Source organism: Cardiocondyla obscurior, linkage group LG01, assembly GCF_019399895.1.
Source record: "Cardiocondyla obscurior isolate alpha-2009 linkage group LG01, Cobs3.1, whole genome shotgun sequence".
Taxonomy (NCBI): domain Eukaryota; kingdom Metazoa; phylum Arthropoda; class Insecta; order Hymenoptera; family Formicidae; genus Cardiocondyla; species Cardiocondyla obscurior.
Window position 1 is genome coordinate 7548999 of NC_091864.1, and position 15016 is coordinate 7564014.

A 15016-nucleotide genomic window follows, 5' to 3' on the forward strand; every position below is an offset into this window, starting at 1 on the left:
ACATTTCTGTCCTCGTTACGAAATCTAAACGTGTGCCCGTAATTCGGCGCGAGTCTGAAACGCGTTGCGTAATTTCGCCGGGCGTAAATTTCACGAACGATAATGAGGGTACGACCGTGCGTTTTCATTATCTCTGTATGTGTATATTACCGCGGGCTAGCGGCAACATTTTCGTGTATCGCCCCGGTTCGGTTAATTCGTACTAATGTCCCCTGGAGAGAGAGAGAGAGAGAGAGAATTCCGACGGCCAGTCGTTAAAACCAGTGACAAGTTCGTTAAAAGCCCGAGCGCAATCTTTGATACCGATGCGCCTACGATGTGACGTTTCATCGATCGCCCGTCTAAGCGCGATTATATTTGTTCGTTAATTAAAAACGTAATTGCTCGCCCGGTTTTCGCCGCGATCGCGATTCCTTCTTTTCGCCGAGCTTGAGAAAACTGCAAGAATAAAATTTCTTTAAGATGTATACGTTTGATAAATATCGACGGCGTGTAATACACGTTTTGCACACGATACGTTGAAATCGAATACATTTCGCGAAACTTCTTTACGAACTTTTGCGAAAGAAGCGCTCTCGCGCTTTCAGTCGCTTGGCAGCCGCGAGTGGACTTGACTTCGATAAACCCACCCCGTGCAACGCCTGCGTTCCGGAACGTATTAGTCAATTTGCCGGCGCACGTTATATTCGTATACCGGGGTAGTAAACAGCGGACGTGTACCGTGAGTTTTATACGAGCCGACGGTTACGATCGCAGCGTTATTCAGCGACAGCGTTAGAACAAATGTTTCGAATGGATTTGGCGAGGGCCCTTATATGCCCAACGCCCCGTCCTCTCGCGGTAGGAAGACGTGGGAAGTCTAGTCCGAAGGTAAAATATGGCGGGGTTATTTATGGACGGTGAATAGAGACGCGAGAGAGACAAAAGATGAGTAGATGCCGCGTAGTCGGAACAAAAAGGCTACATGAAATCCACGCATCCCTTTAGGACAGATATCGAGTAGCATTAATGGTATCTTGACGACGACGTAATGTAATGTAATCTTACCTATCTCAGGAATATAGGGTTGCTATTATTTTCATAATTCGGTATATAAGGAATGGATGCTGGAAACAAGCCCGCAGTATACGGCGATGGCTTGCGCGAGACGTGTCCTGGGAAGGATGAAGCTTCTTATTCTTTGTGTAAGCATCAGGCGCGATTACGTCGCGACTCTCGAAAAATTTAATATTCTATTTGCAATCGTGCAAGCTCCAACGCTTGACGTATCACTCGGCACTGATTTAAAATACCTAGCGTTAGGTGCGAGAATAAAAAATTTATTGTTCAAAACTGTCTCTTTTTTGTCTGAAAATATTGAAAAGTGGCAAGTAATTTTTTCCATCAGATCGCCACATTTTGATAAATCTAGTTTACTTTAATTAATTTTTTCATTACGCGATGGGCGTACGCGTACTTTACATGTTGATTATTTTAATTACATTTAATTACACGCTCGAACGGCCGACCGAATCAGATAATGGTTCACGGTTTGTGGGCGGAGGGCACGGGGGAGGTTTTGTCGATCGGCCGGTGGAAGGAGCAGGTCATCGCGCCGGAATTTCTCTTGGAGAATCGCGAAGACGTTTCCGAAGGCAACCGAAACGCGTTTCTCTACGAGGACAGGCACAACTTTCGTTCCGAGGGGCTCGGCGAGGTGAAGCGAGTCACCGGTGCCGAGGACGTCGGTCTGCAGCCGCGTCTTCTAACGAGAGTACGTTTGTGCTATTTTCTATTGAGTAAGAATCTCTCCCTTTCGCAAACTCTCGCTGCAAACAAGTGGCATCGTTACACGACTCTGTCGCGCGGCGCGTTTCAACCCCGAGCTTGAATTACGAATTTAACGTGCACGCTGTTAAGGTTGACTCGCCAACCGAAGCAGCCTCTTTGCTAAATAATTCCGTAGGTAATGAGTGACTTACAAATATCGTTTGCCCGCCTGAGAGTTACAGCCTCGCGGATCCATTCAGTTCTCTCCTGATAATATATTTCCATGCTGGGCTCTTCCGTGTGCAAACGTTATTAAATGCACGCTGTAGCTTATTTTCTAAATTAATGTTGAAACGTTCTTGAAAGTTCTGCACGCGCGTCCGTTGATTTAATATCAAAAGTCATCCGAATTATTTGGACTTGACACTGCTAATAATAAATTTATTTTTTTTTTTTAATTTTTAATTTTTTTTTTTTAATGCTGAACGGAACGTTGTGTTATACTGTATTTTGCGGTAACGACATAATTTACGATTAAACGCGTGACAGTTAAACTTTATAATGAGAAAATAGTATGTTGCTCACGTTTCCCCAATTATTTTGCTTCAGCTTTGTAAATCATTTTGTAAGCGGCAGTGATAAAACAACTGTCGGCGACGGAAAAACGTAACGCTCGATAGGTATATGCATATACCACGTGTAACCCTGGAAGTCGAAAACGGACTCGTTACAAAAAGCTATCGAGCTACGCGCGGTAGATTATTACACGTGCCGTCGTCTCGTGTATTTAATTAATTAACTTTTTTTTTTACGAAGAAATGTTATCTTGATTTTTTTTCTTTCTCTTTTTTTTGTACGGTATCCTACGGCTTCACACGCGTGCGACGTAAAACGTGCTTTACACCCCTCGCGAAGGGAAGTATGATTTACTTCGACGTTCGGGGTAGTTTGATTCAACCTGCGACTTCCGTGATATTTAGTTCGGACTCGGGATGCGAGGCCGCTTGACACGAGAACGTTTTGTTCACAGTCTCTGCCGTGCGCTTGCGAAACGCAGTACGAAATAAGGGATTTGGGCGAAGGGCACTATCCGAGATACCTAACCGCGTCGAGCTGCAAATCGAAGACCTGCCTGAGCAAGTTCAATTCCTGCCGACTGCTGCACTATATGGTAAGATCGCGTGACAATCGATAATTCGTCGGCGCGAAGGAGCGGATTGCTCGTCGTAAGTGCGCCCAAGTGGTTGTCGAGTATTGTCCGAGTTTACACTACTTTAATTAGCGCCCACCGTGTAAATTCCCGGCTTATTAAATACCGGACGTTTCACCGCCATCCGGATAAACATCGTAGTCTGTCGTAGTAGCGAGTCGCCCCGTTTCACTATCGCGGCGATATCGAACAAATCTACACGTTACTGTTACGCAATAGATGTTCAGTTAATTACGCACATTCGAATTGACACGCTTTGATTAGGTAATATCGTATAGGTGTTTAGCGTAGCGAATACTGTGCCTTATTCGTGTTTTACTATAACAGCGATCTGCAGCAAAACTGCATAGAATGCAACTCTCTGTTCGGACACTTTCGTTGGTTTTTAATTTTATGTATTTTCTATTACCTAACGTATAACCTAACGTTACTTTTTTTTAAATATATTATTAACAAATTTTTTTGTAAAAATCTAGACACGGTAGTATATTAATAAAAAAAAAAAATAAATAAATAAATAAAAGTTAAAAGAAAGAAAAAAATATTGCAGGGCATGGGTGGCTCGGTTAGTTTTTTATTAAAAAATATAGAGATTGTTGTTTGCAACGGAGAGAAAAAAACATAAAAATATACAACACGTATTATTTTCTGCCGGCTATTTTTATCTATCAGAGATAGGGGAGATTGTTAGCACAAGGATGTAACAGGATTTAACAGAGCGGTTAGAGAATTATTCGCTTGAACGCTGCGCGTTCGTGATTATATTACTCGCAAGTAATGCCACCGAAACCACATCGAAGATTAATTAATCAGCGTGTACGGTCGGCATCCTTGTTATTGTACATCTATTTGTAATAAGAATTCACTTACCGGCAATTCTAATTAATGGCATTAATTTACATGCGTGATTATTCATTTAAAACTTGCGATGGAGCCGCAACGAATTACAGAACAATACGGCGCGTTACAGTAACTTAAAGTAATCAATCTTCCGTATAATTAATTATCTTTTAGGAACAAATCTTGGGCAGTAGCACATAAAATTAAAATGCTTACGCACCTACGTAGAATAGAACAAAAAGAAAAAAATAACTGTATTTTTTTTCTTTTTGTATTATTTTTGTTTCTTCCACACAGGTTCATATATTGAGTCAACGCGATTTGGGCGAGTTAGGGGACGATCGTTACTCGGACGAGAGCGGACTTCAGGAAACACCGCTTCCGGAAGCGCTCCGTCATAAATGGCAATTAAAGCCGATGAAAATTCCGGTCGCGTGTGTGCCCGAGACAAGATAGAAAATAATGCGCGGCCAGTCTCGGGTGCCGGCAGCTTCAAACGCGACAGAGGCGATAGATATTTAGCGGCCTCTCTCGCGTTGAAGATCGATAAGTTATTAGGTGAATTAGATATGTACGGCGAATATTGAATTTAACGCTTCCGCTTGCATTACGTACACGGCAAAAAAAATGCGAAAACATAAAGGTGACAAATAAATAACCTGGATTGTGAGTTCCCGATCGTGGTGTTTCCTTACCTTGGCTCATTAACGTATCGAACGCACCGACTTCGTGCAACAAGTTATACATTTAATGCGCAAAATAATTTAAGGGGAAAGGTCGATCGCTCGCGTCACGCGCTTGAAGGTTTTAATAAAAGCTTTCCGGCCCTTCTAATGTTGCCGGAGTAATCAGCAGCGTGAATTAAACCTCGCGCAATGACATCTGCGACACAGAGATCCAATTCCGTGCAATTAATTGCACGATAAAGTGCCCGATTAAAAAGGAGCACAGGGGAAGTATTTTAACGACAGACTCCGCCCGATTTAATTTTCAGCTACGCGATACCGCACCTCGCGGTAGGGTTGTTCTTTCTTTTTTTGCAACTCGTAATTTTAACCCTCTCGTGTTTATAAAAAGAGATAGTCTCTACTAAAGTTACGTATTCGTAATTTTCACGTACGAGTTTGGGTTATTAAATAAGATTTTTTTTAATTAATTACGCAAGCATGGCAATTTTTACAAACACACGCACGTATGTATGTTGTCAACTATGCAGTGCATTTCTAAGAGTTTGTAGAACTGTAAGAGAAGTTTCTCCTTACAAATCCAGGATATTTACTTCGTTTCTTACTACAAAGAAACTGTTCTTGAAACTAAATCTATTCAAATTGCACAATATCACGTATTTAAATTTCTTGGATGAACAATTTTCCCTTCAGTCATAAGAAATTACTTATCAATTTCATTAAATCCACCGTCGTCGGCGTTTTAAACGAAAATATATATATATATATATCCCTTTTAATAATATTATCATAATGTGCTTACAAAATATTACGTGAAATTCGATAAAAACCGGACTTGTAATACAATACATTGCGAAGGCTGGGATACAAATTGGTTATCAATTTCCATGTTTCGTTGCATATAAAATAATAAACTAAAATAATTTAAATGCAAACTGCCCCGAGGCGCTTCGGGCACACGACCTCTCTATGTGTTTTCTCTAAACGTTATATTTTTTTAAATTAAATATCTCACGAGGTTTTAATTTTTATTAGATTCAAAGTAGGTCGGTTCTCGTACAAAGTAGCCGCCGCGAATCCTTCTTTGTCGAGACATTAAACTTCGTCGGTGCGTCTAAGCGTCTTAAGACAGATCTAGTTTGTACGGCTTTTAAAAGCCGTCGCATTACGAGCCTACGGGCCTTTGCGAGGGGTACAAGTAATATCCATAAAAACGACAAGCAGCCGAGTCTGTGGGTGTCCACGGCACCGTATCCCGCGTACACGAAAAGCCAATACTTGCCGTGGCGTAGTCGGTCAAAGCTCGGTCCTGAAAGCCAGCAGCCCCGAATGCGCCCCTAATCTCATTAAGTACGTGCGTACACGTCGTTACAACGGTTAAATGTACCACTTAACGGGGAGCCTCGTGTACTAGGACAACATCCTCAAGGTACAAGCTACGATAAATTACCGATCGCCGTAAGAAAGAGCTAATTATCGACCAAATCGTTGACCAGATTCGTAATTTTACTCGTTGCGAATATACAAATGTGTGACGGACGAATATTAATAACTATTTCATTTAAAAAAAAAAAAAGAAAGACAGTTTTACGAGAGTCGGATCTGCCACTGTGAAAAGCTGGCAACAGCATCGCAGTTTCATTAAGCGAACAGCTTTTACGCGAGGGTTTCTATTTTGATAAAAGTAGAAATGTAAATATATTCCGTTAGATTCGGTGCGTCGTTGCATAGATTATTGTCTCTCTCGCGTAAGAGGGCTTGCAAAAATAAAAAAAAAAATAAAAAATAATAAAAAAGTAAAAAAATAAAAATGATCAAGTGCATGTATAATCCGCTTATAGCAAAGCCATCATTCGCGATATTGCGCGTGCGACGCAGTTTTTCAAACTTTATCGAGGAATTTGTTCCAGCCGGCCGAGTCGAACGGTCCGTTCGTCACGTATGTCGCATAAATTACGCGTGCATTCGTCGGTCGATCGAACATGGTTAAAACCCCGCTTCAAGAGCATTAACGGTCCCCAGAAGCAAACACTCGAACACTGTTTGCTCTCTTGCCTCCGTAATATTGGCCGGCCCCGTCACCGTTGCTCGGTGTCGGCATGCATCTTTACTCTGCTATCAAACCGCAAAAGATACGATAAGTAGGAAGATTATTTAATCACATTTTGCATATATTATCGAAAATAATGACTGCGTAGTCTGACTGCGCTCGCGCTTTGCGCAACGAATCTTTTCTTCGAAGAGAACTTTGACGTGATCGCGACACATTGAAAGATGTAGAGTTGAAGAAAAAAAAAATTAGTCTGTTTTGAACATCGAAATAGCTGGCCGGAACGAGTTAATTAAAGCAAAAGTCTAATTAACAAATGAACGTTATTTCCAGCGCATAATTTTAAGATCGCACCGCGAGGAACCATAAACATTGATATAACAAAAAAGTAGAACTTTATATAGCGTTATAAACTTTTTTTTATCTCGAAAAAAAAGAAAAAGCAGAAATTATTCACTAATATGGTTAAATGAAAAATTAAGCTGCGTGACGAAAGAACTGACAAAATGATATAATTAGGAATTAATTAAAATTTATATACGCACTGCTAGTCTGAAACTGATAACAAGATTATTAAAAATATTTCATAATGAGGGACGGATAAAGGTTTTTTTTTTTTGTAAAAGATATATTTTTTTTTTATATCCAAAATTTAATAAAGCGACATTTTTGTACGGTAATGTAATACGTTCGAAACATTTGCAAGGATAACTAGCAAATCAAAGTGCACAAATATTTGCGCAACGCATACGTTTACATCTATTACGAGAGCATATTCCGGACCCATAAACTTTGATAGTTTACGAATAATGAAGCAACGTGACTTGGGAATATTATAATGCCCGTATAAACTAAAGAAACACCCACACCGTTAATATTCTAAGTAGAACCGACGTAACATTTATACTTAAATAACAGTAAACGTCTAACTGAACATAAAAGACATGGAGCGACATATTTTTGCAATGTATTTTCTCTTTAAATGAGATTTTTTTTTAATATGTCGAGGTTGACATTTTTTGAAAAAAAATCTGTCGTTCGTCAAGGTAACACCGTAAGAATTATATGCTTTTTGTTCAATAATAAGACGAGTATGTAGAAGGAACTCTTCTCTGGGTTTTCTCGTAGAAAGGTCTATGTTATTAAAAGGGAGCAAACTGCTTTTTTTTTCTTTTTTTTTTTACTATGGTGCCTTCGCGTAACATTTTGAAATGAATACCACGGTTGCGAGTGACCATCGCTCTTGTTTTCTCTAGCTTTTTTTCCGCGTCATGTACGCACAGGGATATCGTCGCTTCGGCTGACATCCCGGCCCTCGAGCGCGGATATAGCCACTCGAGCCACTGTTTGCGCTTCGGCCGATCTTTCATTTACCCTTGCAGGTGGGTGTGATGCCTGCGGCTTAACTGTATTTCGCTCCGCTATCTATCTACCTGTGCATCGTATCCCCGATAAAATGATGACGCGTGTCGCGACCGACGGATCGAATAGCGCCTACCGGGGGATGATCGATAATCAGTGCGTTGCCAGTTGGTTGATTAATTCCGGGACAAAATGTCTTGCTTGTTTGCAAAATTTCTTTTTTTTTTTTAATTATTCACAATTGTATAATTAACTCTTATTTATTGCGCGTAAATAAAAAAAAAAAAAAACAAATTGCCGCTGCGTAACTGCGCGTTAAAGATCTCGCGAAGGCCATTCCGCGCGATTTGAGCTGAAGCGAAACTGCGTACCGTGGGTGTCACGAGTCCCATTCTCTCGCCGGGCATTCAGATTTCGAAAATGAGATCTCATGTGCATCATAACGATATTATGCAGCTCTGGTGATTAATAACAAACGACGTTTATAGATGCACGGTGACGCGTCACGCGAGAGGTCGGACAGCTCGTAATATTCTAAGCTACATTAACAAATATTTTCCCGTCATATTTTGGGGATAGAACATTAAGCGATTTTCCGCTCGTGACATAATTCTAGAACAAATTTTTCGACCGATATAATATTAATATTATATATTTTTTATTTTTTTACACGAGTTCTTTTTTTAATTAACTAAATATTGCCAAGCGCACTTCAAGCGCGTTATTCACCGTTCGTTCTTTTTTAAAGACAGCTGTTTTACGTTTAATAATTGTCGTCAATGAACCACGATAAAATATATTTTGGACATTAATTATATTAATTTTTTTACGTTATTACTTTTGGGATTAGCTGAACTATAAGGAACAGTTTTTTTTGACACCGATATTTCTTTAATAATTTATCTATCAATTAATTTTTTTGTTATTAAAAAAGTACATTAACAATAAAATAAATAATTATTAATACTTAATTAAAATAAAAGAGAAACGGTAATTTAATCGTACACCTATATAAATGACCGAGAAATTAATAGTAAACGAGATGAGGAATTAGTCAAACTCAAGAGTTTTGCTGCTTCGTGTATTCGAAAACGCTTAGGAGGCATCAGGATTATAGGATAAAATTGGTGGCAGGTGAGAACTTTATTTCCCGCTAGTTTCAAGTCCACGCCTTTTCTATAATGGCCGCTACCAAGCTGGTGGGAACGGTGCTTCGCTTGTAATTGGCTTATACAGACCAATCAGAATAACAGAAAATTTTGTTAGTTTCGAGAAAATGCATTACGAGCCGCCACCAACAAGACCGAGAATTCGAGACAATATCGCGCTGACCGCCGTGTAAATAAATCCACCTAAAAACGCGATGAGTTACGGGAATAAAATAAAGAAACTAATTATTGCTCATAAATATTATTTGATTTTTTTTACAAACTTCCGGTACATAGTATATGTAAATAAATTACGATTCAACCTACTTCGTAATGTATGGCATTTTACTTATGCAGCCAATTAAACTGATTTCATAACGATTTGTTAAAACTGATAAACTGTATAAATATACATACAAGAGGTACAAGTAGATAATTATATATATATAATTATTTATTTTAATATTTTCACAACCATTTTTAGTATGCAGCATTTAATTACCCGTTGCTGCGTTGCTGGAAATCGCGCTTGCTTATCTCATTCATTTTAAACAGAAAATAATGCATATTAAAACTTTTTTCATTCTCTTAAAAAGAAAAAAAAAAGACTTAAGATAAACAAGCGGCTTTGCTGCCTAAAGAAATATGAATCGGAAGTTAAGAGTTTATTAAATTAAATTTCTAATAAACTACTTATATGTTAAGGCAACTAAACTATTTTGAATAGTCTCCACTTAAATAAAAATTAATTGAGTTCTGCCTATACCTTATTAGTGACAAATCACATACCGAACTATCAGAATAAGGACGAGGCTAATAGCGCTTTCCTTTTTTAATGGAACGAGTAACGCAATATTTAAGTCACTTAAACAATGTCTTTACAAAAATATTAAATAAAAATTTTATATCTTATTATTAAAACCGTTTTAATGTTAAAAAATTACTTAAGTTAAGTCAGCTTCATCCCAATCTTAAGTTTTTTTTTCTAAATTGCCATTCGCATACGTTACACTATTTTCCACTCTAAACTGTTTAATCTAATAATGTACAACTTGCGTATGTATGGTATATTGATACAAGAACGTAGGATGAGATGTCAAAGAGATAAGAGCTCTTTTTTGAAATTGCAAAAGTCTTAAAACGCACCTCTTAATAAACGTTTTACGTAGAAATGACGAAATGCGCACAGTACAATATTTTTAACTTCTAATAATGTAAACTTCAGAAGTTTAAATTATCTATAATAAAATTAAATACAAGCAGTTCTACTGAATTACGCCACTTTAGAGTTATCGGCACGCAAGGTGTTCGAATATTAACAATTCACTGAGCACATTCATCGCTTTTCCATGCGAGGGAAGTAAAAAAATAAGAGAGAAAAAAAAAGCGTGAACACAAGACACACCGATGGAGCACAGTTAACAATATAAAAGCATCGCACTAGTATGTTATCTTAATTACTACGACCGTTACAAACATCTCCACAAGTACACCTGGAGGAGCGTTGATAGGCTTACTCTGGAAATGTTTGCAAAGTTTTAGGATTATTGTCATTGTAAATTATCACCGAGCACGACTTCTATGTTACCATTGTAACTTAACAACCACGATATTAATGAGTAACTGCTACAATCTCAGTTCTGATATTTGTCCTCAGGTTGAGTAAAAATTGATCTTGTCTACATTGCCCTTGTCCGTCTTAGATTCTAGCCAGCTGCGCTCCTAGTGCTATTTCTTAATAAAGATTGTAACTGTTGGGCTGCCCCCTAAAAGCCAAAATAAAAATGTTAAAACTAATTCGAGAGGAAAAAAATATATAAGAGTTTTTTAAATTTGTAAAAAGGTTCGTTTAAACGTTTAAATTGCTATTTAGAATAAAAAAAAAGTAATAAGTTTTTATTATTATTAATTTTCTTTTTAATTATGAAATTTTATTTTAAAAAATTCTTACCGAAATGGCAGCACCAAGAAATCTGCCTATAGCTCTAGTAGCGGTAGCTAGCCCACTACCCGAAGATCCGTCTCCTCCGAAAAGAGGAGGCGGATACGTGGAACTTGGAGCCCACGTCGTAGTCTGAGGTGCTGGTCTAGGTCTTGGTCTCGCAGATGGTTTTGGTGTTACCACCTGCCTCGCCGTATTAATTGGTATAGTCGTGATTGGTTGCGTTGTTGATTGAGTTGGAATCGCATTGGGAGTAGAACTCTAAAAAATCAATACTGGCGTTATTAAAAAACTCAGAGTTAAAAAAAAATAATAAATTAGGAAAACTCTTACGGATAATTGCAATTGTTCCCTGAGGCTCGTTGCTGGCGTAGTAGGTTCTATGCCTTGTTGCTTTAGAAGCATAGCTAACAAAGCAGCAGGATTTGCTTCAGTAGAAGGAGTCGCGGTTGTAAAGATGCTGGCTTGATTGCTTAAAATTGCTCTCAAGAAAGCCTCGTCGTCGTCACTTAATCCACGTGCCGTCGTAGAAGTACTTGTCGCCGATTCTAATATAAAAAATCGTCTGATTAATAAGACGTCACTTTTAAAAATATTTTCAAAATTTTCATCCACATAGATATAATTATAATTAAATTTAAGCTTTATTAAAATCTTATTTTTAAAAAAATCTAACCTGTTTGTATAGCGCGCAGCAGCGCGGCTAAGAATTTCGCGTCTTCATCGGGCGAGAAAGTGGACGATGAGATATCGGTTAATCTGGGATTAGGATTGTTCAATAGCGTAGTCGAGACCGTGCTTGGGGTAGACGCAGAAATAATACTATCCGCAAGCGATGTGCTCGAAGCAACGTGAATGTCCGAGATATCCACGCTTCTCGTTGTCGTCGGCGACTTAATTGCAGACATTACGTGATTCAAAGTCGGTTGAATCTGGGCTGGTGCCTGGGCGATCGTAACCGGCTTCGAAGTCGTCGCTTTCACCGAGGGTTTCGGTTTCTTCACGGTGCTCGCCGCGGTGGTCGTCTGGAAAAGATTGCCGCTGAATAACGCTCGCCACAAACCCATCCCAAATCCTATAGGTTCCTGAGAAGTAGCTTTAGGCCTCGCTGTTGTCTTCGGCTTGGCGGTAATGACGACCGGCGCCCTGGTCGTGATAGTCGACGCGCTGTTCGGTCTCGTTGTTGGAATTGCCTCGGTATATCTCTTTGATGTACTGCTACTCGTAACACTTGGTGGCGAAGAGACTGGCAGCAAGTCGATTATTATCGGTCCAGGTGCTGATCCAGATGGGCGATTTTGAATCGCATTCGTATTTAAGCTCACGGCTTGAATTGCTTTCGGTGATCGCGTCGGTCCGGGATTAGCCAGCGCGAGCGATAAAATCTACAAAAAGCACAAATCATTAGTAATATTCACTGGGTTTAATTATTTGTTGAAAAATATTAAATAACTATCTTTGCTTTCCTATTAATATTTTTAATAAATGTTACTTTCTCACCCTGTTCGCCAACATTTGCTCTACTTCGCTCAATGTTTTCGGCGTGGTAGACTTAACGTCGTTTTGCAACTGTTAAAGAAAAAAAACGATTAAACAAGGTTCTCGGTTGTGTCAATTTATATTTTGCAATCAAATACTTTGCAATCAAATATTTTGCAATTAGATATTTTACAATCAAATTAAAAAAAAGGAAAAAAAAACTTACCAGCGAGTTCAAAAAGGCCAGATCTCCGTAGGTAGTACCGAAAGGATTTTCTGCAGCATTCGTCTGTAATCTGTTTAATATGTTGTTCGCGGATATTGTCGATGCGGTGGACGATGGTGGGACTGTTCCTACACCTGTTGTTGTATACGGTACAGCGTAAGTATTTATAAAGGAGGCAGCTTGCGCGAGTTGAGGAATGGTAATAAGTGTACCTGTCGTAAACGTTGCAGAGGCTGTCGTGGACGGAGTGAGGGTTGTAGTGGACGTTCTGGGAGTTGCAGTAGTAGTTATTGTAGTAGTTGTCGAGGCGGAAGTAGTGGTAGTAGTAGCGGAAGTCGTTGGTGCTAGCGTAGTAGTAGTAGTCGGAGTCGTACTGACGGTAGTCGTGCTAGTAGGAGTAGTAGTACTAGCAGTGGTAGTACTTGTAACACCCGCGGTCGTGGATGCTGCGGTTGTACTGCTCACAGCGGGCGTGAAGAGCTCCACCAAAGGACTCAAAGGTCGCGACGTGACGGACGCGTTGCTTTCAGTCGGTTCGTCCTGCGAATAATAAAAGGAATATAAGTAAATAAAAAAATAAAATAATAATATAATTAATATAATAATAAAGAAATAAAAAAGAAAGATAAAATAAATAAATGAAAAGTATGGCAAATATTTAAATGAGATTCGCTGTCGTTAATTATATCATAATTAACTTTAAATATTAATATAACACGCACTAGTTGGTTTGATGCCACGGACGCTGTTTGTATGGGCGAATTGGTCGTGATACCGAATATCTGATCAAGGGGGTCTCGCCAGGGAAAACCGGGGGGTGCCGTTATCACACCGCCGCCCGACTGATTGTTCAGCAAACCTTCGAAAGACGGTACCGCCGGCGACGACGCTGGTCCTTCGTTTACAGAACTCTGATAAAAAATGTACAGTAGTTAAATATTTTTCGTAATATTAATTTGGCGAGTTATTAAAAATTATATTCATGTCATAATTACTTACAGCCACTGAATTTATTCTCACGTCGACGACTTTCGGATTGACATTAGGCGCGCCGTCAATCTGATAATTAATAAATTTATCCTGAAATATTTATGATTTCTTTCAAGCGTTTTTTCATTTAATAAACTTAATCGCGTAATATGGTTTTACGTTACCTGTCCAATGTACACGGAGTTGCGTTGATCACTCGTCACTCTAGTCCGAGAAGCTTCGTTCCTCTCGCGATCTTGAAATATAGACGAGCCAGCTGGACCTTGCGCTTGACCGGTACTTGACGTTTGCTGATTACCAAACGCAGCATTCGGTATCGCGCCCATTTGAGAATTTAATAAAATATCACTCTGAAATATTTACGTAACGCAATTAATAATTTTTCTAAAAGAAGATCGATTAGAAATAGAATTCATAAACTTGCAATAATTTTTTCAAATATTGCGAGAAAAATGAGAGATTGTAGAATATTTAAATATTTGCCGCCGAAAAATATAATAATTAAATTTGTACTCGTCTAATCTTTAAAATCTTAATGAGTCTTTTTAATCATCCGTTCATATGAATGTGTGATGATACGAAGATTAAAAATATATTCTGTAATCTTGTAGGCTCAAAAGTTTTCGTAATTGGCATCGGTAAGCAATCGAACTAGAAATAAGCCGTAATTAATTTCTAAATAATAAGAATTTAAGGAAATAAAGAAAACATTTTCTTTTAAATCTTGGTATAACGTATACGTGTTGTATAATTTTGTGGCAATAAATCTATGCGGAATATCTTTTATGTATTGTGAAATATATCGATATTTAGTACGAGATACAATCAAATTGCATATGCTGCATTTAACAAAATTCACGGTGCGTGAAAAAGAAAGTCAAAAGTGCAAAATAGGCAAAAGGTGCTTTCAAATAACTATTTACAAATTTACAACATTGATACTTTGTGCACAGCCGTTGTAGCGTTCGATATTTTTCACCTGGAAAAAGAGCATTGAATTGTATTTCATTAAAATAACGCCGACAATGTAAAAGCATGTATTGTGAAAAAGGAAAGTCCGCTAAAAGGAAAGTTACGAAGTTATATTGAAAAAAAACCGAATTGTTAATTTATCGATATTGCACAACTAATTATTCCAGCGAAAGATAGAAAAAGAGAGCATGATTATGAAACTTTACCGAGTGATATTTTGCATCGAATGGGAACAAAAAGAAATTAGAAATGCTGCCCATTACTTGCATCCGCTGTTTTCGCGCAATCATCTTAATCGATATTGCGATTCAAACGCAATAAATCTAAGATTGTAAAATTGAAAACCGAACAGACATTAATAT

The 15016-nt window shown here is 38.5% G+C and overlaps 2 protein-coding genes across 2 annotated transcripts in view; one reads left to right on the top strand and one right to left on the bottom strand.

Moving 5' to 3' along the window:
• The first annotated feature begins 331 nt into the window (after positions 1-331).
• Positions 332-6124, top strand: LOC139103843 (prothoracicotropic hormone-like). Its single transcript, XM_070658904.1, has 4 exons — positions 332-1184; positions 1517-1753; positions 2780-2920; positions 4097-6124. The coding sequence occupies exons 1-4, from the start codon at positions 1104-1106 to the stop codon at positions 4253-4255; spliced, it is 618 nt and encodes a 205-aa protein (XP_070515005.1). The 5' UTR covers positions 332-1103; the 3' UTR covers positions 4256-6124.
• A 4149-nt stretch (positions 6125-10273) lies between these two features.
• Positions 10274-15016, bottom strand: part of LOC139101136 (mucin-2) — a 29491-nt gene continuing 24748 nt past the window's right edge. Inside the window, exons 10-18 of the mRNA XM_070654027.1 lie at positions 13847-14032; positions 13692-13772; positions 13415-13603; positions 12693-13232; positions 12488-12556; positions 11664-12372; positions 11321-11535; positions 10997-11248; positions 10274-10811 (exon numbers count right to left, since the gene is read on the bottom strand). Coding sequence (XP_070510128.1) covers positions 10752-10811; positions 10997-11248; positions 11321-11535; positions 11664-12372; positions 12488-12556; positions 12693-13232; positions 13415-13603; positions 13692-13772; positions 13847-14032 — 2301 coding nt within the window. The 3' untranslated portion in view covers positions 10274-10751. The remainder of the gene's footprint in view (positions 10812-10996; positions 11249-11320; positions 11536-11663; positions 12373-12487; positions 12557-12692; positions 13233-13414; positions 13604-13691; positions 13773-13846; positions 14033-15016) is intronic.